This window comes from Halichoerus grypus, chromosome 2 (genome assembly GCF_964656455.1).
Source record: "Halichoerus grypus chromosome 2, mHalGry1.hap1.1, whole genome shotgun sequence".
Classification (NCBI taxonomy): Eukaryota; Metazoa; Chordata; class Mammalia; order Carnivora; family Phocidae; genus Halichoerus; species Halichoerus grypus.
The window spans coordinates 30,558,144-30,585,517 of NC_135713.1; the positions used below are offsets into that span (position 1 = coordinate 30,558,144).

Genomic DNA, 27,374 nt, shown 5'->3' on the forward strand with positions numbered 1-27,374 from the left:
CAAACCATCATTTGACTTTAAATTTCTATTCCAGGTCATGGCATTTTCATCCCATCAGGTGCTGAGGAGTTCGTGGTGCAGCAAGCAGCCTTAGTTTTTTATGATTACATTCCTCCTAGACCTCTCAAGGGCATTTGGTGCTTCTAACAGAAATGCAATCTGGCTGTCCTAGATACTAAATGAGGTTTGTCCATCACTCACCCCCATGAAAAGGTTCCTCATTATTGGCAAGTTGGAGAGCTATAGTGTGGTCTGTGCTTCATCTGATTTATTTCCCATCATAAATGGCTGACATTACAAAAAAATGGAAGAATGTATGTGTGAGAGGAAACGGGGAGCGAGTCAGGGAAGGCTGGAGGAACCCATCAGAGAGTCCGACCCTAATGTGGGGGGGGGAGGAATGTTGGGAAGAAACATCTCAGAGTACTATGCAGGGTAAGGAAGTTTTGGCAAGGCAGTCGGGGAGTCTTCAGACCACAGCCCGCCACCTGAGGTCTTCTGTGTCTTTCAAGAGAAGGACTGCCATGCTCAGTCATTGGCTAGGAGCCGTCTCTGGGAAGCCTGGTGTGGGCACAACTGTGGAGACAGGAGTCAGAGTGTAGAACGCAGGACCTTTGGTGAGTTAAGCTTCCCATAGTTGGGGGTCTGTGAGGTGTAGTATTCTCCTCGTGCCAAATGCACCCTACCGTTTTAAGACAATGGGATGAGAAAAGGAAGATAGAAGACAGAAATGGGTTGTAGTTTGAGGGATGTTTGGATTCAAGGCAAGGCTTTCTGTTGTTTTTTGAATGAGAAGAACTTCAGTATGTTGTAAGCCTAGAGGAGGGAATCTGCACAATGGAAGAAGTTAAAAAAAAAGGAAGAGAAGAAGGGAATGGGGGAAAAGCTGGGCGGGGACTTTGTGTGTGTGTTTGTGTGTGAGAGAGAATTAGGTAATTGTGAAGGAAGAAGACTTCAGAGAAAGAAAGAAGAAGAAATTGGATAAAGGCAATGGCTTTGAGGAGTGACATCTTATTCCTTGGGACAATGTCTGAACATGGGTTAAGGTTAAACGTCGTTGGAAGTTGAAGGGAATTGTGCTTGGTTATTTCATTGTCATTCGAAATAGGACGGAAAGCATGAGGGACACTAATGGAAGGTTCAGTCTTGAACAGGAAGTACTCCATCCTCTGAGGCTGAAGCAAAAACAGGTAAGATTGGGCTTAGAGAAAGACTTTGCAGATGTGGGACCAAATTATGGGAGAGAAAGTTTGATGACCTCAATTTCTTGATGAAGTAGGAGGCGAAGTTATCTGCTGAAGGTATTATTTATTTGTAGCTCTTCTCATGTGACAAAATTCCATACATAAAACTATAACAGAAATAATATTTAGTATATTAAAATTAATGTCAAATATGTCTTTTATATTAAGATGATTATCTATTACATAAATCTTTTGTACGCATGTCTGTGCCTGTTTCTTGGTGTATAGCCCAAAACTCTAAAATATTCTCTTGGTTTAATTTGGAATTTTAAAAACTGATAGTGTATTGAACTTATGTTTTTCTCAATCAGGAAGTAATAACTGGAGATATACTGTCAGTGTATTATGTATATTTGCTACCAAATTTAACAAAACTAAAAATACTTTTGAACCATGTAATTTATCTATTAAAATAATTTCATCATATTAGCATTTATTGGCTTAGCCTATCAAAAAGTAGACATCAAAGTATTTCATAATTGGAGGGGGACTTTGACATCATTGGTTTCTAATGTGGGGGCTTAGACTTCCAGACTCTATAAATTGAGCAATAAAGGTTGATGGTTTCTTTTCTTCCTTTCTTTTTTTTTTTGACGATCTATTTTCAAATTTTAACACACCAAATGGAAATCACACTTTACCCATATGAAGGCTGAGGTTACAATGATTTGAAATGATTTCAATTCCGTGGGGCCACTCTTCAGAAGCTCCAATGGGCCTTTGCAATATTAAAATATGGAAAATGCATTAATCATTATTTAATCAATGAGTTTTAAAGATACACAAAGGTTTCTGAAATACGGGATTTGGGGTTGGGGGAAGGATTATAGAAGTTTGAGGTAACTGGTCATAAAAATGTTGGGAAAAACTGATTTTGTCTAATCCTGTAATTTGCAGATGAGGAAACTGGGAGGTTACCCAATATCACATCATGGTTCATTAGCAGTAGAGCCGGCTTTAGGATTGGACTATTCCTGAAGTTGTGAAAAAATTACCTAACATGCCATTTTCTTGGGTGTTAGGGTTTTGCATTTTGTATCATGGTCTTTAGTGTTCTTAGCATTTGGAATCCAAATGCTTCACATTTTGTTTGGAGTTGCTTTGGGAAAGAGTATGTATGAGTAAGAAACATTCTAGTCCAAACACTAGGCCAACTTTCCAGTAAAGTGGTTAAAAAAAAGTTCCACAGAAGTAATTGAAAAGCAAAAACCTTCAAAAGAGTCTTCATAGTAAAGAGGTGCCATAAAAGCCTAATTAATTTCAAAGTCCATCTTCCATTCTTCATAATTTTAGGGTAATCCTCATTCTTATCTACTCTAGTTCCAACAGTACTTTAAACAGAGCACATGATTAAACTGTTAGCGGATGAATCTGCAAAAAGAAAACTGATTTTTGACTCTTCTACAGTTTCAATCTTAAGTGTGCACACCAAATGCATACATTCTTATCAAATAATTAACATATATTCACAATTAATAAACAGGGACCATCTTTATACACAAGTTCGGCTACCAATGTAATTTTTAAAACATTGATCCCACCAGCAAGAGAGGAGACAGTTGTGCCCCTTTAAAGATAGATAATTTGAATAAAGAATATAAGATACAATCATAATTAGAGGTTCAGAAAATAGTTTTCCTTCTTATAGAATGTTTTAGTATTTTCTTCCTTTTATTTTTTTTTTAATTTTTTTTAATTTATTTTTTGACAGAGAGAGAGAGACAGTGAGAGAGGGAACACAAGCAGGGGGAGTGGGAGAGGGAGAAGCAAGCTTCCCGCTGAGCAGGGAGCCCGATGTGGGGCTCGATCCCAGGACCCTGGGATCGTGACCTGAGCTGAAGGCAGACGCTTAACGACTGAGCCACCCAGGCTCCCCTTATTTCTTTATTCTTCCTCCTCATATTTCTTTAGACAACACAGTCATTTCTTCTCAATTTTTTTTTCTTTTTAGGGAGGGGACGCTGTCTACTGATGGTCTAAAAGAAGCGCCTTCATAACTGCAGCTGAGGCAGAAATGGAATACTTAGTAATTCTTACATCTCTTCGATGCAGTCTTCCAAGATGTTATGATCACTTTCTAAGTCCAAAGTTTCAAAACTTCATAAAGATAATCAGAATTGTATAACAAATGGTAACAAGTAGTTGTGTGCATTCATTTTCTATGATATCCAATCACATGTCCATTAAAACTCAGACTTCATTTTGGCATCAAATGTACATAACAGAATGAACAAGGCCAAGACCTAGTCATTGTCATAGATGCAACCTGAAAAAAAAAATACAAATTTCAATAGAGTTATACAAAACACATAGCTTCTAAGTGTTCCAAGGTTAGAAACGTGGGTGATTTACACTCTCCCAGTTTAGGATTAAAAAAAAATGTAGAATTGGCTCACTTTGTGAAAAAGTAGTTACATGGAAGACCATATATGTATTTAACTTTCATTGCTCAGTATTTAATTCTAATGAAGTTTCTAGACAGATTTATTCTTTATCAAAATGAGACTCAGGATTATTTTATCTGGCACTTAATTAAACATACTTTTTGGTAGTTATCCTAAATGAGATTGAAGATATTAAATATCAGTAAGAATCATAATTTTAAAAGGAAACTAAAAGGCCACATGAGTAACTCTATGTGCCATTTCAGATGAGATTAATTTTTTAGATTGTAATTTGTAAATATGTGATGCTAAAAGAATACTAGTGAGTATTATAGGTTATGAAATAAGTACCTACTAATTGGTCAAGTATACATATTTTTGTGGATGAAAGTAATTCGTATTAAGATTAATGGTATAATGAAAAATTCACTATTTTCATACTTCTGTTTTCAAAGAAAATAAATAAGATTCTTCCTTGATTTCCAGTCATGTGCAAAAATAATTTTCTTAAATTATACCAGAGCATTTACCTTTCCTAACATTTTCAAGTGATTCAAATTCTGATCAGATTGGAAAGTTCTAATTAATCCAGCAAGCTATTTTTAGTATTTGTAAGAGCAGTAAATTCACTGTTAATTGTTTTTGGTGGTGGGTGCCATGTGGGACTTACCATCAGCAATATCATCATAGATCTCTCCATCACTGTAAATGTAGAAAAAAATTTTTATTTTAAAGAAAATATCTTCTTAACATTAAGGCAATATTTAGATTAAAAAGTTAGTAATACGATTTTATGGGACACAATTAAGCATTTAAGGGTGAGAAGTTAAATGTGAATTTATAAGTGGGAAGAAATTTCATGCTCATCTGCATCATCTTTTATTGGTTTAACCTAATTCTCTGTTCTATTCTAAAGTAACCAAAAAACCCACAACTTATTCCATATCATAGACATATGGAATATTGGAAACATGCCTCAAGAGCATACACCATGCTTTATTCACCTTTAGACCCAACCATGAGCCTAGGACGGAGCTGTATGTTGTAAGAAGTGCTTATTGAACTGAACAAACTGAAAAATCATGGCACAATACTCCACTTGGGGCCCTAATGGAGTTTTTTTTTTTTTTTTTTAGGTAATGTCTATACCCCACATGGGGCTTGAACTCAGGACCGGAGATCAAGAGTCACATTGTCCTCTGACTGAGCCAGCCAGGTGCTCCCCTAATGGATTCTTTGTATTTGTTAATAATCAGATTTATACTTTCACTTGAACTTCAAATGTTGAATGAAATAGAATAATATTAAAAAAGAGATAGAATAATATTTGGCATAAGAAATGGGTGCATTATTTCTGCATGTTTCTAATTAAAATTTCTAAATATTAATTATAAAATACATAAATATTAGTTTCAAAATGAGTAGCCAAGATATGGTTAGTATGGTGATTCTTATGTAATTCTAAAAATGTTTATGGTTATAGGCTGATGCATAATAATAGCTCTGGCTACTTTTACACATTTTGGTTGTACTTGGTCCTGAATCTTTGTAAAATATTCTGCTCTCCACACCTTACCCACCGAGTCCCTCCGATGTACGAGGAGATATAATCATGAGTAAGACACAAGCTTTGATTTTAAGAAGCTTATAATCTAATGGAGGAGAGAATGACATACAAGTAATTAAAATAGAAATTTTATAAATGGCGAATATAGCCTTGAAATGTAGATTACAGTCTCAAAGTTCAGTGACTAGTGTAAGGTGACTGTCACCTTGACCAGACCCACTTTTGGTTCCAGTACTATGTCTGCTTTCATCATGGAAGCAGCAGCAGGCCCTCCAAGTTGCTGCCAACTACGGCAGATGTTGTGAGCTGCCTATGTCTTCTGTTTGGATCCTTTCTCTGAGATTAAGGGAGGGTTGGCTACTGGAGATCTGGTACAAATGCAAAGAGAATAGATCTTGCTATCATTCATTCAATACACATTTATTAAGTATTCACGTCAATAGATAGTGAACCAATAATTACTTAGAGTATACTTTTTAAATTCTCTCTTCATCATCCTGTAATAATCACTGATGAAGCCACGTATTTTTCACTGATGAAGCCACGTATTCTTTCCCTGAAATTTTATCTTTCATAGAAAATAGAAAAATAAAAAAGTGCCTTGCCTACCATTGTGATTAATGGTCTGAGAAAAAGAAAAGTATTATGATTATTTTTATTTGACTCTTTACTAGTTTGCTGACAAAGCACTAGCATTGAGTTGTCTCTTTCTGATTGGTGTCAGGTTGTTTATGGATACAGTTTGTGAATCTTCCTTGATTTTTTTATTATGCAGAATTTTGTAAATCTTTATGTTGGCATATGACCTGATAACGGAGTTCACTTCTTGCACTGATACACTTGGAACAGAATCTTACAGCGTTTGAGGGGGACTCTCATAGAACACTAGTACCAGACTGTGACAATGTCTTATTCATAAAAATAGAAGAATCATTGACGACTATCTTTTTTCTGGCATGCTTCCAAAAAGGCAACTTAATACTCTACTTTGCCTAGTAAAGAAAAGCCCTCAAATGGCGGCCAAATTACTAACAGGTGACATTAGCACCTACTGTGTAGACACTAATTGGTCCCTGATTAATTCAATTCCACCAACTGCAATAATCAGTAAGTGAAAGGCAAAATATTAATGAAAGTGTTAGTGGTTTTCCCCTGTCTCCAATGTTTGCCACATCTGTCTCCAATGAATGTTTATAACTATGAACTGTATATTCATGAACAAGAAGGGTTTTTGTCTATTTAAAAGAGTGACACTTTAGGAAAACCTTAACTTTATTATGGGTACATAATGACATTAGTATTGACATTAGGATAGCATATTGTTTTAAAATTTATTTATGACAGTTTAGTAGATTATATTATTTAGATGTTATTAGCAATCTTTCTGAAAGAAAAGCATAACATTCTTTTTGCAAGCATAGTAGTAGAAGAAAATGAACTTACTTGTCTACCAAGTAACTCCGAAGGACATAACCATCTATGAAAAAAAAGAAAATAAATTTTATTAATAGTACAGAATCTAATAATCTTTACTGTTTCTTTTAAGAAAGTGAAATAGAATTGAATATTTAATGTAATATGATATGATATAATGGGATATAATATACTGAATAATTCTATTTCCAAATATGACCTATTTTTCTTTTTTAAAGATTTTATTTATTTATTTGGGATAGAGAGAGCACAAGCCAGAGGACAGAGGGAAAAGGAGAAACAGACTCCCCACTGAGCAGGGAGCCAGACGCCAGGCTGGATCCCAGGACCCTGGGATCATGACCTGAGCTGAAGGCAGACGCTCAACTGAATGAACCACTCAGGGGCTCGGACCTATTTTTCTTATTCGTGTCCACTTTTTTCCCCTTCTTTTCTTCTCCTTTTCTATTTTTTTCACTGTCCCTACATGTCTCTTTTCCTCGATTTACAACCTTTCCCCTTAAAGAGAAACAAATTACCTTCTTCTCCAAGCTGCTGCAGGTCCTAGCACAAGGCTCTACCAAATTTTACTCTATTTCTTCATGGTGTTACCCATGAGACCCAGTCCTAGGGAGAATTTATAGTTTCTCTAAATACAAAAGTAGTTTGTAGGTAGGTATTTCAAATACCACCAGATCAAAGCCTTAACTTTTAAAATTCTATTATATTGAACAGAGTCAAAACTGTTTTCAACTCCCCTTTCAGATCAGCAATCTTGTGATTACTTGGGGGAGTATGCATTCTAAACGGTCTCAAAATAATTCTCACGTTCAGTGTGGAAGGTCTTCCATACTGCTTTTGCCATTTGACAGAGTGTCAACATGTGCATTTTCATCTTTCATGAAACAAGTCATTATTAGAACACATACCAGGCATTCTAGTGATTCCCCTATTAAATAGGAAATAGACCATATTTTGTGCAAAAAAGTAAAGGTTATCTTTGCCTCTATTATGCAAAATAATCCTAAGAAAAAATTCAGACTATTTTTCTTGAGAAAATTTCTGCTGACATTTAATGAATATTACTAATCTTCGGAATCATTAGTTTTGTGTTAGTACCTAAACACTACTGTATGTTTGAGATCAGTAGCATTCATTGCCTTGTCAACACAGCCTCTAAATTCCTTCAGAGCCAATCTATTGGTCTTGGTCCACTTTAGATCTAATTTTTATTAGACTTAATGTGTAAAAAATCATAAACCAGGAAGCTCATAGGCAAAGATTAATACAAATGATAATAAACTTACTTAAACATACTGATGTTATATTGCCATTGATTTAACATGCAAAAACATTTTTTTAAAAAAGTGGGATCATACAAATGAAACTATTGATTGAAACTTAAGAAAACAAACTTTCCCCTGAAATATTCCAGGGTAAAAAAAACTCCACTGAAATATTTTATCAAGAAATTCACCACTTTTTAATGAAAACTTTTTAAAATCCTATTTGGAAAAGGAAGAATCAAAGTTATCTTTGAATTCCTGTAGGATGGTAATAATGAAGCATGTGTCAAAATGATAAAAGCACAATAATGTAATATTTTTCTCAGACTCTGAAAAATTAGACCTTGTTATACCTTCCTTTTTTATTTCAGTTAAAGCAGTAGCAAAAATTATCAATATATTCTTGTTTTTAAAAAAATCTTTAGAAGATTTAAAGAAATAAAGAACAAAACAAAGAGAATATAAACATCATTTTTGGAAATTAAAAGTGTTTATTTTCCTTTGCTTTTAAGTAATCTTTTGAAACCTCATCTATGCTAGAGGCACCTGGGTGGCTCAGCCTGTTAAACGTGTGCCTTCGGCTCAGGTCATGATCGAGTCCTGGGATCGAGTCCCGCATCTCTCCCTCTCCCTCTCCCTGCTGGTCCCCCTGCTGTTCTCTCTCTCTCTCTCTGTCAAATAAATAAATAAAACCTTAAAAAAAAAAAAAAAAAGAGAAGACTCATCTATGCTAAAATTGTGTAGACCTGGATTAAGTACCGTCTGTAGTAATTAAGCATTAAGTAGTCCTTTACGTGACCAAGGTTAATAACTCATGATGTACAGCTTAATAGCCTGTCTTCACAAAATTAATTATAAAAAATATATTTTAGATTCTCAAATGCCTATTGTATTTCCTCCTGTGTCTTGCCTATTCCAGAGCTCTAAGGAGTGGCTTTCCCTCTTGTTGGAGGCTCTGTGACAGATGTTGCTTTTGTGGGTGAGCTACATAAATATGAATGATGGTGAGTATCGCTTAAGAAAATGTATCAAGGAGATGCAGTGTGGGATGGTACTGCACTGCTCTATTTTAGTTTCCTGAAATGATGTGATAATTTGGGGGCTCATTAGCTATAAAATTACTATTCTATAGCATTTTTACAGTGTTAATGACTTTTTTTTTTTAAAGATTTTATTTATTTATTTGCAAGAGAGAGAATGAGAGACAGAGAGCACGAGAGGGAGGAGGGTCAGAGGGAGAAGCAGACTCCCCGCTGAGCAGGGAGCCCGATGCGGGACTCGATCCTGGGACTCCAGGATCATGACCTGAGCCGAAGGCAGTCGCTTAACCGACTGAGCCACCCAGGTGCCCTGTTAATGACTTTTTAATACAGCATAGATTTCGCTGTCTAGTACCTTTAAAAATCTCTAAAACCTCATTCTATTAAAAGCATGATTGATTCATGACAGTGTTGAAAAAAGTGACCCACTATGAATTTTTATATTTTATATAATCTCTCCATTATAGTTCCTAGAAATAATTATTTTTGCAGTAGAAAAATGATCTCTTTGCTTCAGTGTTCCATGTACATCCGTCACAAGGAGTATTAATGAGAAGTACAAATGAAAGAAGCAAAAAAGTCATCGTGGCTCCATGCCATGTAGAATGGGCACCATGTTTACTGTGGGTGCTGGCCCACCAGGGATTCTCACATGAATTATCACTGAATATGAAATTGAAATTTTTATTTGGAAACTAATATGAAATTATTATTTGGAAACTTCATATTCATACAGCAGGGCACAGAGGCTTGAAACAAGTGTTTTGAAATATGTGGTGGGATAAAGCTAATTCAGAAAGTAACACCCATCCTCCATACGAGCCAGTTCTCAGGACTGATTCACCTTTAAGAAGGGTGTCATGAATACAAAATTATGAAGGAAACACAAAATCATCTTTGGAAAAGTTGAAAATATCTTCATTCTAATATTTTCAAATTTCTTGCTTAATAAAAATGACAACTTTTGTTATTTCTTTATTATTTCATCTGTCATGAGCAAGTCCAGAAATAAAGTTCAATTTACTCAATTTGGCCTCATGCAGGTTAAAAACAATAAAATCATGTTGCACAGATTTACCCACACAAGTGGAACAATGCCTGACTTGAAGGGAACCTGCTCATAATATAACAGAAAGAAAAAAACAAAACACAGTGTAGAAGACTAAATATAAATTATTAGCCTAGTATTATAGAAATGTTCTCTCTCTTTGTCTTCTTTCTCTCTGTCTCTTTCTCCTTCCTAGGGCTTCAAATCAGAGGACTTTTAAAGTTTCTGAATTTAAAAAATTTTCTTCAGTGAGCATATGCTATTTTAAAATTGAAAACAAAATTATTTAAGCAAAGAAATGATTAATTGGATTTGAGAAAATCCAAACTATCTTTGAAATTCCCTTTCCTTGATGCCCGAAGAAAATGAGTACATTTTAATCACAAATAATTCAGTTCATGTTTCCTTCCACACTTTTTGTAGAAAATTTTGCTCCAGTGACAGGAGGTGGGGAAACCCACAGCTTATGAGACATTGAGCTGTGGAATACGCTCAAATATTAGCAAGAAATTCTAAACATCTGGGGATGTGCCAGAAATACATAGTTAAGATCTCAACGCCTCTGCGATATGTGTTTCCACAAGCCAGTGGGTGAATTGATCAAATGTGAGAATGCTTGAAATGATGGCTTGTACTCAACTCCACAATGGGAAGAAATTATTGTTAATGCTTTTGCCTCTAATTTCCTACCATTACAAATTAAGTTTAAGTAAGCTATGCTTGCTTTTCTTTGATGGATTAAGGAATGGAAAGTAAGGAAAATGTTAAGGTTACCATGGTTTTGGATTGCAAATGCCTTTACAGCTAAGCAGATGTAGAAATAAGGAACTGAAACATTTAAAGGCTCCTAAATGATACACAACAAGCAAACCACATCACTAGGACTAAGAAAACTTCTGTCTTCTAACAAGTTAAACTATTCTGCAGACTTCTTCCTGTGCGTGTCTATATGTCAGACTTTCATCTGGTTCTCCAACTGCAATTTCCAAATTCTTACATTCAATTCAGTAAGCCCTGAAAAAGGTGCCAAGCACCGCAGGATGTATCGGCAGTACAATGTTGAGAACATTTCAGTGAAGTTACTCTCAAGATCAGAGTCTAATACGAATAATAGATTGATAAAATAGGAAGGACAATTACAGGGACAAAAGCAGTAGCATGGTGGGGCCGGGGAGAGAGAAATTGTGATGGGTGACTGAGGAGTAAGAAGTGGGTGTGCTTCCAATTTTAGATGACAACTGGATTGTTTTTAGTAGACAATTATGGGCACTGGACGTAGAATAAAACAGCATAGAAGGATGAAATAGCATAATTTATTCAGGGAATGACAAGTCAGTAGTATATATTTTTGGAGTGGCAGTTGCAGATGGGAAATAGTTGATGGGGTTGAGGCTAGATCTACAGGGTTTTATGTACTAGCGTAGAGATACTATTTGTTTTTTTAAAAAATGGTATTTGAGTAACAGTGTGGCAGGTGGATTGGCTGAGAGTAAGGGTAAGGTAGACATATCATTTGAAAGGCTATTGCAATAATCTAGATGAGAGAGGGTTAAATCTACACAACAATTCTCCCAAATCCTATAGAAGTTACATGAGCGATGGATCAGAGATTAGGGAAATTAAGAATGCCAAGGATCTAGTTCAAGGAAGGAATAAGCAGGAGGTTTAGAAAAGTTAAGAAAAGCAGGAGATTTGGCAAAATAAAAGTGAAATTAAGCAGATATGATCATTATATTTTGGAATAAAGCTTAACATGAAAGGCAACAGCAGATGCTCGGGTGGCCTTCCCATAGACCCTCCCCCCCACCATGTCAGTGCCTTTTGGCTCCCCCAACTGCCAAAGGACAGCACTAGCAATTTTTTTTTTAAAGATTTTATTTATTTATTTGAGAGAGAGAATGAGATAGAGAGAGAGAGCATGAGAGGGGGGAGGGTCAGAGGGAGAAGCAGACTCCCCGGTGAGCAGGGAGCCCGATGCGGGACTCGATCCCAGGACTCCAGGATCATGACCTGAGCCGAAGGCAGTCGCTTAACCAACTGACCCACCCAGGCGCCCAGCAAATTTTTTTTTAACTGATCACTTTTCTCTGGCTTCCAGAGCTCTTTGTCAGCTTGCTTGGTATCCCTAATGGCTCGCCACTTGCCCAGGAGTAGGCTTCAACTCCACATGGACAGGAGTTGATGTATCAATACCCCAATTTGTTTCCCATTGGCTGTGATAACACTGCCACTCTGAGTTCTCAACTGGTATAAGCTCCAATTATCTAAGTGGCAACTTTTTCCATTACAAGGTTTTATTGACTGCCTTTCCTTTCCTGTCTCCTTTTCCACTTGCTCATAAGTGATTCCCAGAATCACCCCCTAAATGGAGAAGCTAAGACGAAGTCCAGAGTCCAAAGAAAGTCTTTAAATAAACAACATCAGGTATACAAGCACTACTGATAGAATCATCAGGTTTCCATTCTGTTTGAGATGGACCCCAAACCACCTAAGACTTGAATTAGTTATCAGTGAGCTTGGGACTTGTAAAGTGCATTGGTATTGTGCCAGAAAAAAACCGATAAAAGTTACATGGAGCCATTGCTTGTGATCTATCAGCATTTTACATAATGTTCGCCCTTCTCATTTTTAACCGGTGATAGATTCTAAGAGGGCAGGAGCCCTCCAGTATTCATAACAGTATTCAGAATTATTGATGTCCAAATAGGAAATGATAGCAGATTACAGAATCATCCCTGAGTAATTACTGTTTTTCTCATTCTTAAGGTCTACTGGGTCCTAGAAAGATAAGGGTCTCCTCCAAATTTCTGTTTCTGGTGCTGCATCTTCCTGCTCATCTATCTCCATACAGGTTGTTGATGAAGCCATTTATACCCTTGTTACTCAAGAGTATGTTCCATGGGCCAGCAGCATCCATCCCCTGGCAGCTCGGTAAATCGCAGAATGTTACACCTCCCCTCAGACCTACTGAATTAGAATTAGCATTTTTGACAAGATCCCCATGCGATGGGTGTGCACTTTGGAGTTGAGGAGCATGGCTTTAGATGGGCTTTGTTGTGAAAGACAAGAATCTCAGGACAGCAGGGCAAGATCGGTCTGAAGCTTGTGCGCCGGAGAAAGGGCCACAGGACAAGGGTACTAGGACAATTCTCTCTTGTAAAAAATGTGATTATAATTTGGAAAGTGGAGGAAAGAAAACAGGTTCATTTAGGCTCATCACCTCAATCAGCCTCTATTAGCAGCATAGCTTAGTTTCTTTTATTTACATAATTTTTTAACCTGGCTGTAAATCCAATCCCACATTAAGCAGGCTTCGTATTTCTCTTACTATTGTGTCGTGAGAATTTCCTCACATTATTATCATAGTCATCGTGTAAATATTCAATCTGGTATAATAATCATAACCTATTTAATACTTTCTGAATTTTTAAACTTTTTAATATTTTTGATGACCTTTTAACGCATAGAGTTTTTCTGCATGTAAAGCTATTCCTTGGGGTACATCCTCACAAATGCTAGTCTGAATGAGGGCTTTCTTCTTCTCCTGGAGCACTGTTTACACATTATCTCCAGTGACCTTTGAGTCTTAATACTACACTACCCGTGTCTTTTATCCTTTGTACCCACATTTCATTTTCTCCTTTTAAAAGCCAACCACACCTCCTCCATGATAACTTTAGATCCATTTCCCCAACCTTGAGTCACCGGTTTTATTCTTAAAACTCCCATTTCAGTTCCTGTCCCTGAGTCACCTTCCTGTCATTAAAATTCGACTCAGAGTTCATGTTTTCCACACAGACCAACCAGCCACACTGACTCTTTGCTTTTAAATATAGGACATGTAATTTTGAATGGCTCTTCCCTGGACTTTAAATAAAATAAGCTTCTTTTTAAAATTTGACAAGAACATTTCCATCTGTCGGTTTTAATAGCCGATAAAGTCAAAGAAGACAGGGACTCTCTTGTATTCATGTGGAATACGATGCTGTATGAAGGCGTGCACTTGTGACCAGTGCTGGGTGATGTATGGGAGTGCTCACTCATTATATTTTACTCCTGGAACTAATATAACACTGCACTTTAACTACACTGGAATTAAATTGAAATTAAATTAAATTAAAAAATAAATACAGGAAGCATAATTTTGAATTACTCTTCCCTGGACTTTAAGTGAAATAAGTTTCCTTTTCAAATGTCACAAAAACATTTCCCTCCATCAGTTTCAATAGCCCGTAAAGTGGAAAGAAGACAAGGGACTCTCTTATATTCATTTGGAATACTATGTCGTATGAAGTGTGTCCAAACAGGAAATGAAAACAAGTAAGTGTGCAAGGTAGGAAGGCTGGAAATTCTAGATGTGCCATGTGCTATATAATTTCAAAACCAGGCCAGAACAAGAGCCCCTCACTCCCTCAGCACACCGCTTCTCACTGTCGTGTACCTGAGAATAAGCTAGGGAAGGAGTGACGATCCCAGATTCCATCTGACTGTCCAGAACTCATAGTGGATCAAGGGCGGATCCAGGCAACCGTGATTTTAATACACAAAGGGTTTTCTGATGCTGGTGGTCTGTGGGGCCGCATTTGAGAAGTACTAACTTGGCATTACCTTGGCACCAGAGTGCCAGCTACGGCAGGTGGGAAATGAAAAAGGATTCAAATAAAATACATCAATTTCAGCACAGCAAGATCTCTAGTTTCTTAATGTATTCCACAATTCATAAAGCACAGACAAAATGAAGTTAATGATCAGGAAAACATGTTTGATTATTAAACCCTGGAGTGCTGTATCGATGAAAGTAAGCAGTGACTTACATTTTCCTTCCTCATTTCTGCAAAGAACTTTTGTATCATCAGTGCTTTGTATAACTTCAAGAGATTCACCAGGCTTCACCTGCAGATCTCTGATGCCCCACCTTTTAGAAGTTAAGGAGGGTGCAACTTTGGTCGAATACAGGACTCTAATTTCACCATCATACTGGAAAAAAATAAAGAAAAACATTTATATTATTGATTGATGTGTATTATTAAACTAATCCATTTATTGACAGATGTACTAAGAAAGCCTTTGCTAAATAAATAGTTCCTTGTTTTAAAAAAATAATGTAAAAACATTAAAGAAAAATTTTTGAGGGAAAAACCACTCATAATCTCACCAACCTAATATAATCACTATTTTTAAAATTAAAAACATCTTTTAAGTTAAAGGTGTACATGTGTTGATTTGATATACTCATATATTACAAAATGATTACCATCATATCTTTAGCTAACACCTCTAACACCTCACATAATTTCCACTTCTTTTTTGTGGTGAGAACATTTAAGATTTACTCTCTTTACAACTTTCAAGTATGTAATACAGTATTGTTAAGGATAATGACCATGCTGTACATTAGACCCCTAAAGCTTATTCATCTTATAACTGAAAGTTTGTACCTCTGACTAACATCTCCTCCACGTACCCCACCCCAGCCTCTGGTAACTATCATTTTACTTTGTTTCTGTGAGTTTGGCTTTTTTAAGTGATATTATAGAATATTCATCTTCCCCTGTTTGACTTACTTCACTCAGCAGTGACCCTTACGGGCCATCCATGTTGTCACAAATGGCAGGATTTCCTTCTTTTTCGTGGCTGAATAATATTCCAGTGTATGTATATGTATTTGTGTGTGTGTGTATACATATAATCTTTTTTATCCATTCTATTTTTATATTATCTTATTATTAAAGTTCAAAGAACAGCTGAATTTAAATGATTATTGCAGTATATGTATTGTGCATGTATGAGAGTTTGCTTAATTTGTTAAAGGAATAAATTCAAATGTAAAGAAAATTATATAGAAAATAAAGGACTTAGGATGGATAACTGATACTGATAATTACACTTTTAATACATGCATTTTGGTACCTAAAAATCATTGGTTTTTTCATTACACTTTGAACTTTGATATTTAAATATGACATACTTTAAACTTTTTCCTGAAGTCTTTCTCTTCTTTTTCCTGCTTTTTTAGCTTCTTGGGGTCTTTTTCTTCTGTCTTAGCCTTGGCTCCTTGACTAAGATGGCAGAACACACATAAAACAACATTTAGCTTAGTTTAAAAAGAACAGCATACAATAGAGACTTCATCCATAACATTACAATTTTGTTAAATTTTGTTTTTAATTAATTCCTTTTCTTAGAAATCTAGTACATTCATTGTAATAAGTGATAATATTTCATAACACAAAAGAGATTCTTCAAAATAATACAGATTATGGTTAAAATGGAAGTGATTATCTATTATGGTGAACCATATAAAATTACTGAGGTATAGTGTGAACGTGGTTACATATCAGAGGTTTCATATGATTCAACCCACCTATTGTCGAACTCTGTATTTTTTCAAACCTTCCTAGATAATTAAGTGGCTTGGCCAATATCATAGAAAAGGCTTTATGAAAAAGAACATTTTTTAAAAAATTGATTTTTATGGCTTGAAAAGTTTATCTATTGGTCAGGTTTTCATATCTACTTAAAATGGAGCCAGAGTAACATTTTATCTCATAGATACCAGCTAGACTGATGCGAATTGTCATAAGAATAAGCCTATGATAGTGATTCTTCAGCCCAGCCACATACAGGATCATCTGGGAAGTTTTAAAAAAGTACTAATGCCTTTGTCTAATTCCTAGAAATTCTAATTAAATTAAACACATTCTAATTAGTTAGACTGAGTGGGGTCTAGATACTGACATATATGTTTTAAAGCTCCCCAGGTAATACTAATTTGCAACCAAGGCTGAGGAACATTTGCTAGGGTTCAATGTGGATGTTAGGGAAAGGCTGGGAATCTCTGAAGGAGGGAATTTTAAAAATCAGAATTTTTGTGAATAATGAAAAGTTCTAAACACTGATTTTAATTTTTATCTAGATTACCTACAATAAAGTTTTGTTTGTAACTGATATATTTAAAATGTTTGATTCCTAAGCTTTGAATCTTAGAATTTAGTTCATTTACTGTGAAATGAATTAGCACAGTGTCCTGCCTTGGGTTCTGCATCCTGCCTCAGTATCTGCTTTGTTACGGTGCTCTGGTCAGTAGTGGATTTGCTGTCCCAAATTAGCACTTTGGAACTATCAGGATATACATGCATGTTAAAAATGGCCCATGAGCTCCCTTGGAAAATAACTTATTGAAGTTTAGTTTTAGTTTAAAATAGAATATTACATTAGAGAACATAAAATAGTCTTAAACTCTGAAAATAAGCAGCAGCAAAGAAAATGGTACATATCACATAAAGTTTAATCAGCCGGGGTTTATTCTACTTGAAGAAAAGGTCCAGTGTGTAACTGGGTTCCTAGAGAGCTGTTTAATGGAATGTGGTGACATTTTTACAGTAATATAAAACAGAAAAATGCATTAAAAAATGTCAGGGATAGAAGTGACTTCCCAATGGTGAGGAATTTTCAAACCTAACATATTACTGAAGATTAGATTTTCTTTTCAGAAAAAAGGATTCTCTTTTCATCTTTCTTGTTTGTTGTGCCTATAGAACTTGATCCTGACATAGAAATGATAGCATATTCTCTCTTCAGTTTCTTTGATCTTGATACTTTCTCTTGTTCAGTAAAATTAACTTAACAGTGTTGGTAAAAAATAAATACTAAATAAATAAACACTCATGCATTTTTGCAGTATTGCTCAGAAGACGCTGCATATTGTCTCCCATTTGTGTCACTTTCATCCTTTAACTAATCAAGCTCAAGATCTTTTTATTCACCTTTTTTCCTGAGAAAGCTACAGAGGTATTCTTGCTTTTATACACCGTATGTATCAGCTCATCTCACATGTTTATTGGAATATAAAAAAGCATCTTACCATGTTATTTTCTATTTCAAAAGAGGTTTCAAATGGTACTCCTTTTGTACTAACTGATCTTAACATTTTTTCATACAGTTTTATCCTAAAATTAAATCGAAACCTTAGGTGAGCTGAAGAATGTCACTATTCACCCCTAACGTTTTTTTTTTTTTTTTTTTTAATTTGAATGGAACCTTTGAGAATCTGATGCTTTTGTGAAAAAGAGATATAGCAAAGTCCTTTGAAAACACAAATCATCCTTTTTTTTTTCCCCATAAAAGGAAAAAATCTTGTGGAGGACAGAAGAGATTTGAAGAAGGAAGGTGAGGGGTGAGATATAAACTAAGAAGTGTGTTCAAGACAAAAAAGCTTTTGGGAAAAGGGTAAAAATAAAGGGAGGAGATGAATCAGTGAGATCAGTTGTGATCAGACTCTCAAATATTTTCCCAATGAATGAGTACATGAAGGAATAAATGAATGTAGACATCAGTGAGTCACCAGGCAGAGAATAATCAGGAGCAAAATACCCCGGGGAGGGGGGAGCGGAGGAGGGGGATCAGGGTCTTCCAACCACAAACCTAGCAGAAACTTTAGAGCTGAGATCAGAGAGAGGACAGAGTAAACAGGATCAAACACAGTAGATGTACATGCCTTTGGGGTTTTATTCTAGTTGAATTTTCTTAAGCAGTCGGATTTTCATCTCAAAATGAGAACATTTTACTTACCTCAGCTCTGCTGGTGGAGCAGGGAAATCAGAGGCATCCACATCATCATAAACTTCATCTCCCATGTCTAACAAAAGGCAAAATATCAAATGTTGAAACACTTTTAGTTTGAATTTTGATATGAGCATCCGATGGCGTTTTTAATATAAAGATTGTTTTGAGGACAACAAAATCAGTTTTCCTGGGGTCTCTATACATTTCTCCTGGAAGCATTGTCTGTTCCTTGAAGGGGAGAGGTTTTTCTCTCCTTGGATATCTCTGCTAAATTTCCCTCAAAAAAAAAAACCAGAGACTGTGATTGTAACTAGCATTATCAGGATAAATCTCCCCAAACAGTGACTGAGATTATTTGCAGATCCACGCATGTGATGAATGGCAGGATTAGTAGATTGCTGACAAACAAATCAACATTACTGGCCATTGGCAATAGGCAGTAGAGATTGATTCTTAGGGGATTTGGGATGCTATGATAATATACATTATTTATATGTCTGTGTCTTTATCTATGTCTGCCTATCTATCTATCTATCTATCTATCTATCTATCTATCTATCTATCTTTCTACCTATCTATCATTCTCTTTTAGTCACTGATCTGTCTCTCACTGATTTTTAACTTATAGTAGTATTAGGTGTGGTACCACCTTAAAATGGAAAGAATATTCCTATTAATAAGACATGTCTGGTCAATACCAGCAGGTATTGAGAACCAGTGTTGGTGGGAAAGTGGCCATGCCCTTAACCGGGTCAATGGCTTTTCTAATCCGTAGATACTTTTCTTTCATCTAGGCCTCTTGTTAATAAAGTCAGGAGGATTGCGCCCTCTCTGCACCTATTAAGTTGCTCGACAGCAAATTAAGCTGAAGAGATGAGCTGAAGAGAGTACAAATGTTTTAAGGAACGATTATCATAGAAAGTTTAGATGCTCTCTGTTAGCGGCAAGGATTTAATTTCCTTTAAGAATTCCTCTCTCTCTCTGTATATATGTATAGAGTACATATATATACTATATATTTTTTTAAAGATTTTATTTTTATTTGACAGAGAGAGACACAGCGAGAGAGGGAACACAAGCAGGGGGAGTAGAAGAGCGAGAAGCAGGCTTCCTGCAGAGCAGGGAGCCCGATGCGGGGCTCGATCCCAGGACCCTGGGATCATGACCTGAGCCGAAGGCAGATGCTTAACGACTGAGCCACCCAGGCGCCCCACATATACTGTATTTATATTACATACATACGTGTCTGTGTGTGTGCATTCTCCTCCCACTCAGGTAATTAATTTCACAGCTATGTGAAGAATCCATAATTAATATTATAAAAAATATGACATATCGGGGCGCCTGGGTGGCTCAGTTGTTAAGCGTCTGCCTTCAGCTCAGGTCATGATCCCAGGGTCCTGGGATCGAGCCCCACATCGGGCTCCATGCTCCGCAGGAAGCCTGCTTCTCCCTCTCTCACTCCCACTGCTTGTGTTCCCTCTCTCACTGTGTCTCTCTCTGTCAAATAAATAAATAAAATCTTTAAAAAAAAATTAAAAAAAAAAAAGACATATCATTGGTTTCCAGAATGGGAAAAATTACTATTCCATACACATGTACTTAAAACACACTTGAGAACAAACCAAAATTAAAACAAAAAAACCCAATTTTTTTTACTTAACTGATCACATTTGTTTCACTTTATACTTACCTTCTGTGGAGCTAAATTTCTTGAATACTTTTTGAAAATTAGAGATTAAGATATAAACTCATCATCAGTTATTGATTAATTTGAATTAGTGCCTTATGTATTTTCAAACTGATAACTGAAAACGAGATCAGATAAACAGTCTGGAAGAATAGATTATCTGTGTGTTTAGTTTTCTCTTTCAACTTATTTATAAATTCAGACAAACTTTTTGAAAACCTCTGAATATTCCTGTGAGACATTTTATTTTGCTCAAAGTCAGTTTAAGAAGAATCTTTGAAATTTCAGCAGGGATAAAAAAAAATAAGCTGATCAAAATTGTTCGAAGAAGAAACGGTTTCACATTTAGCAGTGGAAAGTTTTCCAAAAACAATATAAATATAAATTATACATTTAAAAAAATCAAAGAAATTCAGATTTAGAAGGGACTTGGTGTCATATAATTTGGTACATTTTTAGAAATCCTTATGCATAAGCCCAATATATCAGGCTTGACTGAATTGGGGTAGAGGAGACATGAGAAATATTGGTGTCCATCCCTGTCCACTCCTTCCTTTCTCCATAGTGACCCCTATGATGGGGTGAACATTTTAAAAACCATCAATATTAGGGACACTGGGTGGCTCAGTCCAGTAAGCGTCTGCTTTCTGCTCAGGTCATGATCCCAGGGTCCTGGGATCGAGTCTGGCATTGGGCTCCCTGCTCCGCGGGAAGCCTGCTTCTCCCTCTCCCTCTGCCTACAGCTCCCCCTGCTTGTGCTCTCTCTCTCTCTGACAAATGAATAAATAAAATCTTTAAAAACCATCAATATTAAAAATTTTCCTGTTCCCACTATTTAACTGTTGAGAAGCTGTGACCCCCCGAGGAGAAGTTGCTTGACAAGGTTACACAAGTTACTATTTTCAGAGTCAGGACTTCAGTCCAGATACCATGACTATATCCAATGCTTTCCCACTACCCCATCTGCAAGAAATGAGATATAAAATATATAATCAGTTTTTATTACTTACCTGATTGTTTAGGAGGAGAAGGGAAACTAGAAAGAAAATGAGAACACAATTATAATCAGACCAATATAAACACAGAAATTGAGCCCTTTTATTTAGGAGAGACATGAAGAAGTAAGCCTGGAGGCTTGCGAAGGCTAATTCTGTTGATGGTCATTCCTTTCTCATCTCCATTTCTCCACTGAACCTCAGTTTCTGCCCATCAATCTGGAATTTCGCAAGACTTTTTTTTTTTTTTTTGAACTCCAATGGTGGCCAAAAAAGTCAAAAGTCAAGGCATTCACTGGTTTATTTTGCCCATAGCCATTGGACCAATATTTTCAGATTTGTTCTATGAGGTTTGGGCATATTATCACATCACAGTAAATTAAATGGACTCAATGTTTTGAAGTCATTTTGGCATAGCTCAGGTCAAAACTTTTTATTTGACTTAAAGAGTAGAAATAGAGGGCTGAAATGAACAAAGGTCATAGGATTCTTTGTATGACCATGTTTTCCCAAACAGGAGAATGGTGAATAAGAGAGGAATATCCACTGAAACTGGAGAGGGAGAGCTTATTAATAGAAGTGATCTGAAATCAGGATTGGGTGGCATTTAGTTGCAACAGAAAAGGACCTTTGCTTTTATTACTTTCTGAACTTCAAGCACACACACAAGCACACATCACTAGAAGAATGGTGCACAGTTACACTAAAGTGTGAGAGGTCATTAGTTCAAATGATTGAAAATCAAAATTAGGAGGTGTGCAATTGGAACAGGAAAAATAATCTCTGCCTTTATTTCTAAGTAAGGTCTGCATTTAAATAATGGTGCATTAAGAGAGGATTTGTTAAAAAAAGAGGATTTGTTATGTTTACTTACAATTTTAAGTGTCTTGCTTACTAAGTGTTGGTTTTAGGTCTCACAAAAGACTTAAAATGAGGAATTCTATATGGAATTAACATTTTATAAAGACTTTAGTGAAGGATGAGAATCTACTGAGTTACAAAGACTTTAAATACTGTATTTAGAGAAAAGAAATTGCAAATTGTATCCTTTATTTCTGGCAAGCTGATTTTTTAAAAGAGAATGTATTTTGAAGGGTAGTCACTATAAAATATTATATAATAAAATGTGGCATTGGAATTGTGAGCTTTTAGATATGATGTTGCAGTGAAAAAAAAGTTCTATAAATGAAGTGTGTATGAGTATGTAAAGGTGTGTGTGTGTGTGCATGTGTGTGTTCTCTGTGCATGTTTGTAGGGAAGGCAAAATATATCTTTGAACCATATGACAATTTTTGAATATTTTATGTTCCTCTTATGTAAATGCATGAGTGTAAGGGTGACACCGTAAATGAGGCTAAGATGACTAATGGAAAATAATGTTGAAGTGACTTAAGCCTGTCAGAATTTGGTTATTGGTTATAAAATATTAGTAGCACTTGATTAAATTATTATTAGTGTAGTTATTGTGCACTGAATTTGGTTGGTTGACTCTTACGATGAACCTTCATTATTGTCTGACTCAGGGACTTTAGGTTTCTCTCGTATACTTTTCTTTTTGTCATCTTTTCCCTTTAACATCTTCAAAATCCCCCAGGACCACGAATTACTCTTCTCTTCAACCTGTAGTGTGGAGCTTAGGAGCATGCAGGCATTGATCAGAATGGAATCATTGGTGGAATGTGAAGACGTTTGGTGGACATTCAGATTTTTTTATAATTTTACTGCATTGATCATTCAGGCAGCAAGTTACTCATTGTATTCAACAAGATGATGCTTTTATGTTTATAGGCCATGGTCTTTGAATACTGCTGCTACTAGGTAAGTAGTAGGTGAGTTATTTTTTCTATTTAGTGAAATTTCTCTTGGTTTTAAAATAGCAAGCTAAGTCAAAATTAAGTTTTAAACATCAATTTTGCATTATTTTATGTTTAAAATATGTGACGGATCTTAAGTACATGACAGATCTTAAATTTTAAAATACGTCATTACAAAAGTTTAAAAACCAGAGAATTAAGCATTCAATACTATTTTTTTAAAGTTTTATTTTTAAATTTAAATTCAATTAATTAACATGTAGTGTATTATTAGTTTCAGAGGTAGAGTTCAGTGATTCATGAGTTGTATATTAACAGCCAGTGCTCATTACATCACGTGCCCTCCCTAATGCCTGTCACCCAGTTACCCCAGCCCCCCTCATACTGGTTTTGCCAAAAATAGCATATGGTTTCATTTTATTTGGATTGTCTAAAACTATGATTATTATACAGAGGATGGCCATGCAACTGATAAACTCTCCAGAGATTATTGATTGATAAATAAATGATTGGGAAAAGTTTGAAAAAAAAATCTGTAACAGATAATTCTTTTTCATTTCACTTCTTTTGACAAAGTTGTTGAGGTTCTTCCAAATAATATACCGCTTCACTTGAAGTGTGGCACAATTATACTTTCTGACTTACTTCTGCTATTAATTAAACATTCAAATCGTTATTGGTGTTGTAATAAAGAGCACTATTTTTTGCTTTTTATTCTAACCAAAAATCAACACTAAATTTCAGTATGTAAAAAATTTTCAAGAAAACAGTTCACTGATTATTCTTACCCATCATCAGCATCTTCCTCTTCGATCCCATCATAAATATCATCATCTGGGGGAGGTGGGAACATCCCTTCATTTGGATGGTGGGGGGGAAAGAATCTTCTGTTAATTTTATAATTTGGTCATGTAACAGTCACTCAAAATTTGATAATAAATCTGCCTTATTTAACTCCAGAAAAGTCCCTGTTCCTTATTAACCATTTAATTAAAAAATAACTTTATTTTCTCACTCTCACATAGGTAGTAGGTAAATTGCTTTGTTGATTATTTATAAAGGAATTCTTAGAGGTGAAATTTAATAAATATATGAAGGATGATAAAGGGCACTGTGCATTGGAGATAAAAGGAATAGGGGAGAATAAATATGAGAAAAAATAAAACCGAATAGGGATAGAGTTAAATATTGTGGAAAAGAGGAGGTGATAAAAATTTAATTAATAGTGAGGGGACATTCAGAAAAAGATACTGATCAAGATATAAGCAAAGAAAAACAGAATGAAAGGTGAATTTTTGAATTTTGGCAGTAGCTCTGATTCATTTAATCAAAGTGATATTTTAAGGGGTGCCTGGGTGGCTCAGTCGTTAAGCATCTGCCTTCGGCTCCGGTCACAATCCCAGGGTCCTGGGATTGAGCCCCGCATCGGGCTCCCTGCTCAGCCGGGAGTCTGCTTCTCCCTCTCCCACTCCCCCTGCTTGTGTTCCCTCTCTTGCTGTGTCTCTCTCTCACAAATAAATAAATAAAATCTTTTTAAAAAAGTGATATTTTAAGAGTTAAACCCTTTGTTGTAAACCCTCAGGATCCTTGCTATTTGACAAATATTTATTTAATAAATGTTTATTGAGTACCTCCTCTGTGCAAAAATATGTACAAAGAACTTGAAATCTGACTTTTAGGATGAGAATTTTAGCACTGAAAGTTATTAGTAAAATACCTTTATTTTGGTGATGGGAATATGAGGAGTCTTTAGGAGTCATAGTTAAGGTAACCATATAAATTGTCCAAATAAGGATACTTCTAAAAGTGAAGGGGGATGCTATTAATAATTGTGCTCAGACAATTGGCATAAATCAAGAGTGCCCTGGGCACACCGGAAATAGTGTCACCCTATGACCCACAACAAACTTGGAAGAAAGAAGTGACTTGTTTAGGGTCACTCAGTGGGCAGGACTAGAATCCAGGTCATTGGCTCCCAGTCCAGTGGTACCACATTAAGATCCTCCTCATTACTTGCAAACAAAAGCATTTTGTCATTAATATAGACAAAAATGGTGAAGACTTGAAGAAACTGCTGATAAAAGTGTGTGGCTTACCTCCACTTCCACTCTGACTGTGGCTAGGAAAAAAAATAAACAAATTAAATTAGCGTATGAGTTATGTAGCTATCGGGAAGAGAAGTATATATATTGAACAGTTATGCAAAAGAGAAATAACATTGCAGTTCAAAGTTATCAGGATGTTCTATGTAAAGAAGAAGAAACATTGTTCCTTATCATAATAGAAACAAGGCAAGAAACAAAACAAAACAAACCTAATAAGAATCCAGTGATTGTCAGTACTACATAAAGTTTTCAAAACAATGTTACTGTTTGCTTTTAACATTTCCCAAGGTAGTTTTTAGATTATACATTATTGCATCATTCCATAGATAGATTTATGAAAAACAACCAACCAACCCACAGTAGTATTCCAGAAGTCATATAGAACCATTATTACATTAAACTCAATTCTCTTTTTTTAAAAAAAGATTTTATTTATTTATTTATTTATTTATTTATTTATTTATTTGAGAGACAGAGAGAGAGAGAGAGAGCAGGAGCGGGGGAGGAGAGGCAGAGGGAGAGGGAGAAGCAGACTCCCCGCTGAACAGGGAGCCCATCCCAGGACCCTGAGATCATGACCTGACCCGAAGGCAGATGCTCAAACGACTGAGCCGCCCAGATGCCCCCAATTCTCTTTTAATATGTTATAGCCACAGCATTTTATCTTAGTCCAGTAGCATTATATTCTTTTTTAAAGAGAGAATTTCTAAAAAGTTAAAATCTTACTCATGAAATCTTACTCTTTTTTTAAAAAAAGATTTCTTTATTTGAGAGACAGAGAGAGAGAGCGTGGAGGGGGGCAGGGAGAGAGAGGGAGAGAGACTTAAGCAGGCTCCACACCCAGCACTGAGCCTGATGCGGGGCTCAATTTTCCAACCCTGAGATTGCGACCTGAGCCAAATCAAGAGTTGGATGCTTAACCGACTGAGCCAGCCAGGCACCCCAAAATTTTATTCTTATTATTGTAAATAGTGTGGCCCTCAATTTTCTAAATCCATATTGCTTGTATTTCTTATTTATTTCTCTAACATTCTTTATTTTCCCTATTTTATAATCATCTGTTTTCTTGCCTGTGTCTTTCACTAAAATGTGAGTTCTGCTAGAGCAAAAGAAGAGTAGATTGTGAGAACTGGGAAAATCTCAGAAGTCAGTTTTAATCCTCTCATTTTGCAGAAATGAAACTGAGGCTCTGAGAAATGAAGTGACTTGACCAAACCCACTTTTAATTAACAGAAGAGCTGACATAAGAACCTCAGTGTCCTTCCTTCCTCTATAATGTTTTTTTGTCTTTACTTCACTGCACCCCTTGAAACCACCATTTTTGCCCTTTGGATAATCTGCCAGCAACAGATATTGGTCTGATATTACAGCCATGCAGTATTAATTATACACTCATATCTGATTCCTCAACCTTGAAGTCAGAATAAAAGAAATGGGTCTGACACAGATCTACAGTTAATTTAGAAATAAAACATACCTTGTTAATGGAACTTTGTAGAAAAACAAACTATAAATGTCCTAATATGTAAATAAGGAATTGATTTTTGATGAAGTTTAAGTATATTCTCCACTTGCTTACATACTGTTTTCACATTCATTTTGTCTGACACTTCCCTTTGAGCGTGAAGCAAGCAGTTAGAATCATGTGAAAAATTGCAATTTTGGTTGGCTGCCATTCTTGGCAAATACATGTCATCTTGGAGATTCTCATACCAATTCCCCAAGAATGGAGTTTTAATAATCAGGACTAAAGTTGCCACACATTATTTTATTTTTAGAGCAATTCTTCAACTTCTTATAAATAGTCTGTTTGGAATACAAGGCATTTACCAGATGAAGTGGAGGTAAGGAGAGGAATGTGCCAGAAAAGAGAAAGGAAGGAAAAGAGGGAAGGAAGAAGTTTGAGGACCATGCAGAGAAGCAAAGTTTGTTATGTGATGAAGTATTTGCATGTATAATTTCCTTTTCTTCAACGTCTCATATTTATTACAGAAATTGCTTTAGTTGAGAAAAAAGGGAGAAGGATAGCTGTCAGGACCTGTGCTTTTAAGCCTCCTGTCTGCTCACAGAAGTTGAAGTGCACAGTCAGCTCCCCCTACCCTTGGAGCGATCAGGAAAGAGCAGGTGAAGCATGTGAGGACCCAGGAGGCATCTAGAGAAGGGGAAGGAGAGGATGGTGCTTTCTCCTACTCTTGCCAGGGCAAGCTGCCGGCTGTAGTCAGC

At 35.9% G+C, this 27,374-nt stretch overlaps 1 protein-coding gene across 5 annotated transcripts in view; it reads right to left on the reverse strand.

Moving 5' to 3' along the window:
* Positions 1–1,660: 1,660 nt before the first annotated feature.
* FYB1 (FYN binding protein 1) overlaps positions 1,661–27,374 on the reverse strand; it is a 148,067-nt gene continuing 122,353 nt past the window's right edge. For 4 of the 5 annotated variants that reach the window (XM_036111105.2, XM_078066674.1, XM_036111106.2 and 1 more), the window contains exons 10-19: positions 25,143–25,165; positions 23,835–23,901; positions 22,728–22,865; positions 21,248–21,273; positions 18,554–18,620; positions 15,951–16,041; positions 14,797–14,959; positions 6,639–6,672; positions 4,299–4,330; positions 1,661–3,510 (exon numbers count right to left, since the gene is read on the reverse strand). In XM_036111105.2, coding sequence (XP_035966998.2) covers positions 3,488–3,510; positions 4,299–4,330; positions 6,639–6,672; positions 14,797–14,959; positions 15,951–16,041; positions 18,554–18,620; positions 21,248–21,273; positions 22,728–22,865; positions 23,835–23,901; positions 25,143–25,165 — 664 coding nt within the window. In that variant the 3' untranslated portion in view covers positions 1,661–3,487. The remainder of the gene's footprint in view (positions 3,511–4,298; positions 4,331–6,638; positions 6,673–14,796; positions 14,960–15,950; positions 16,042–18,553; positions 18,621–21,247; positions 21,274–22,727; positions 22,866–23,834; positions 23,902–25,142; positions 25,166–27,374) is intronic. The other variant, XM_036111107.2, reaches the window with a different exon arrangement.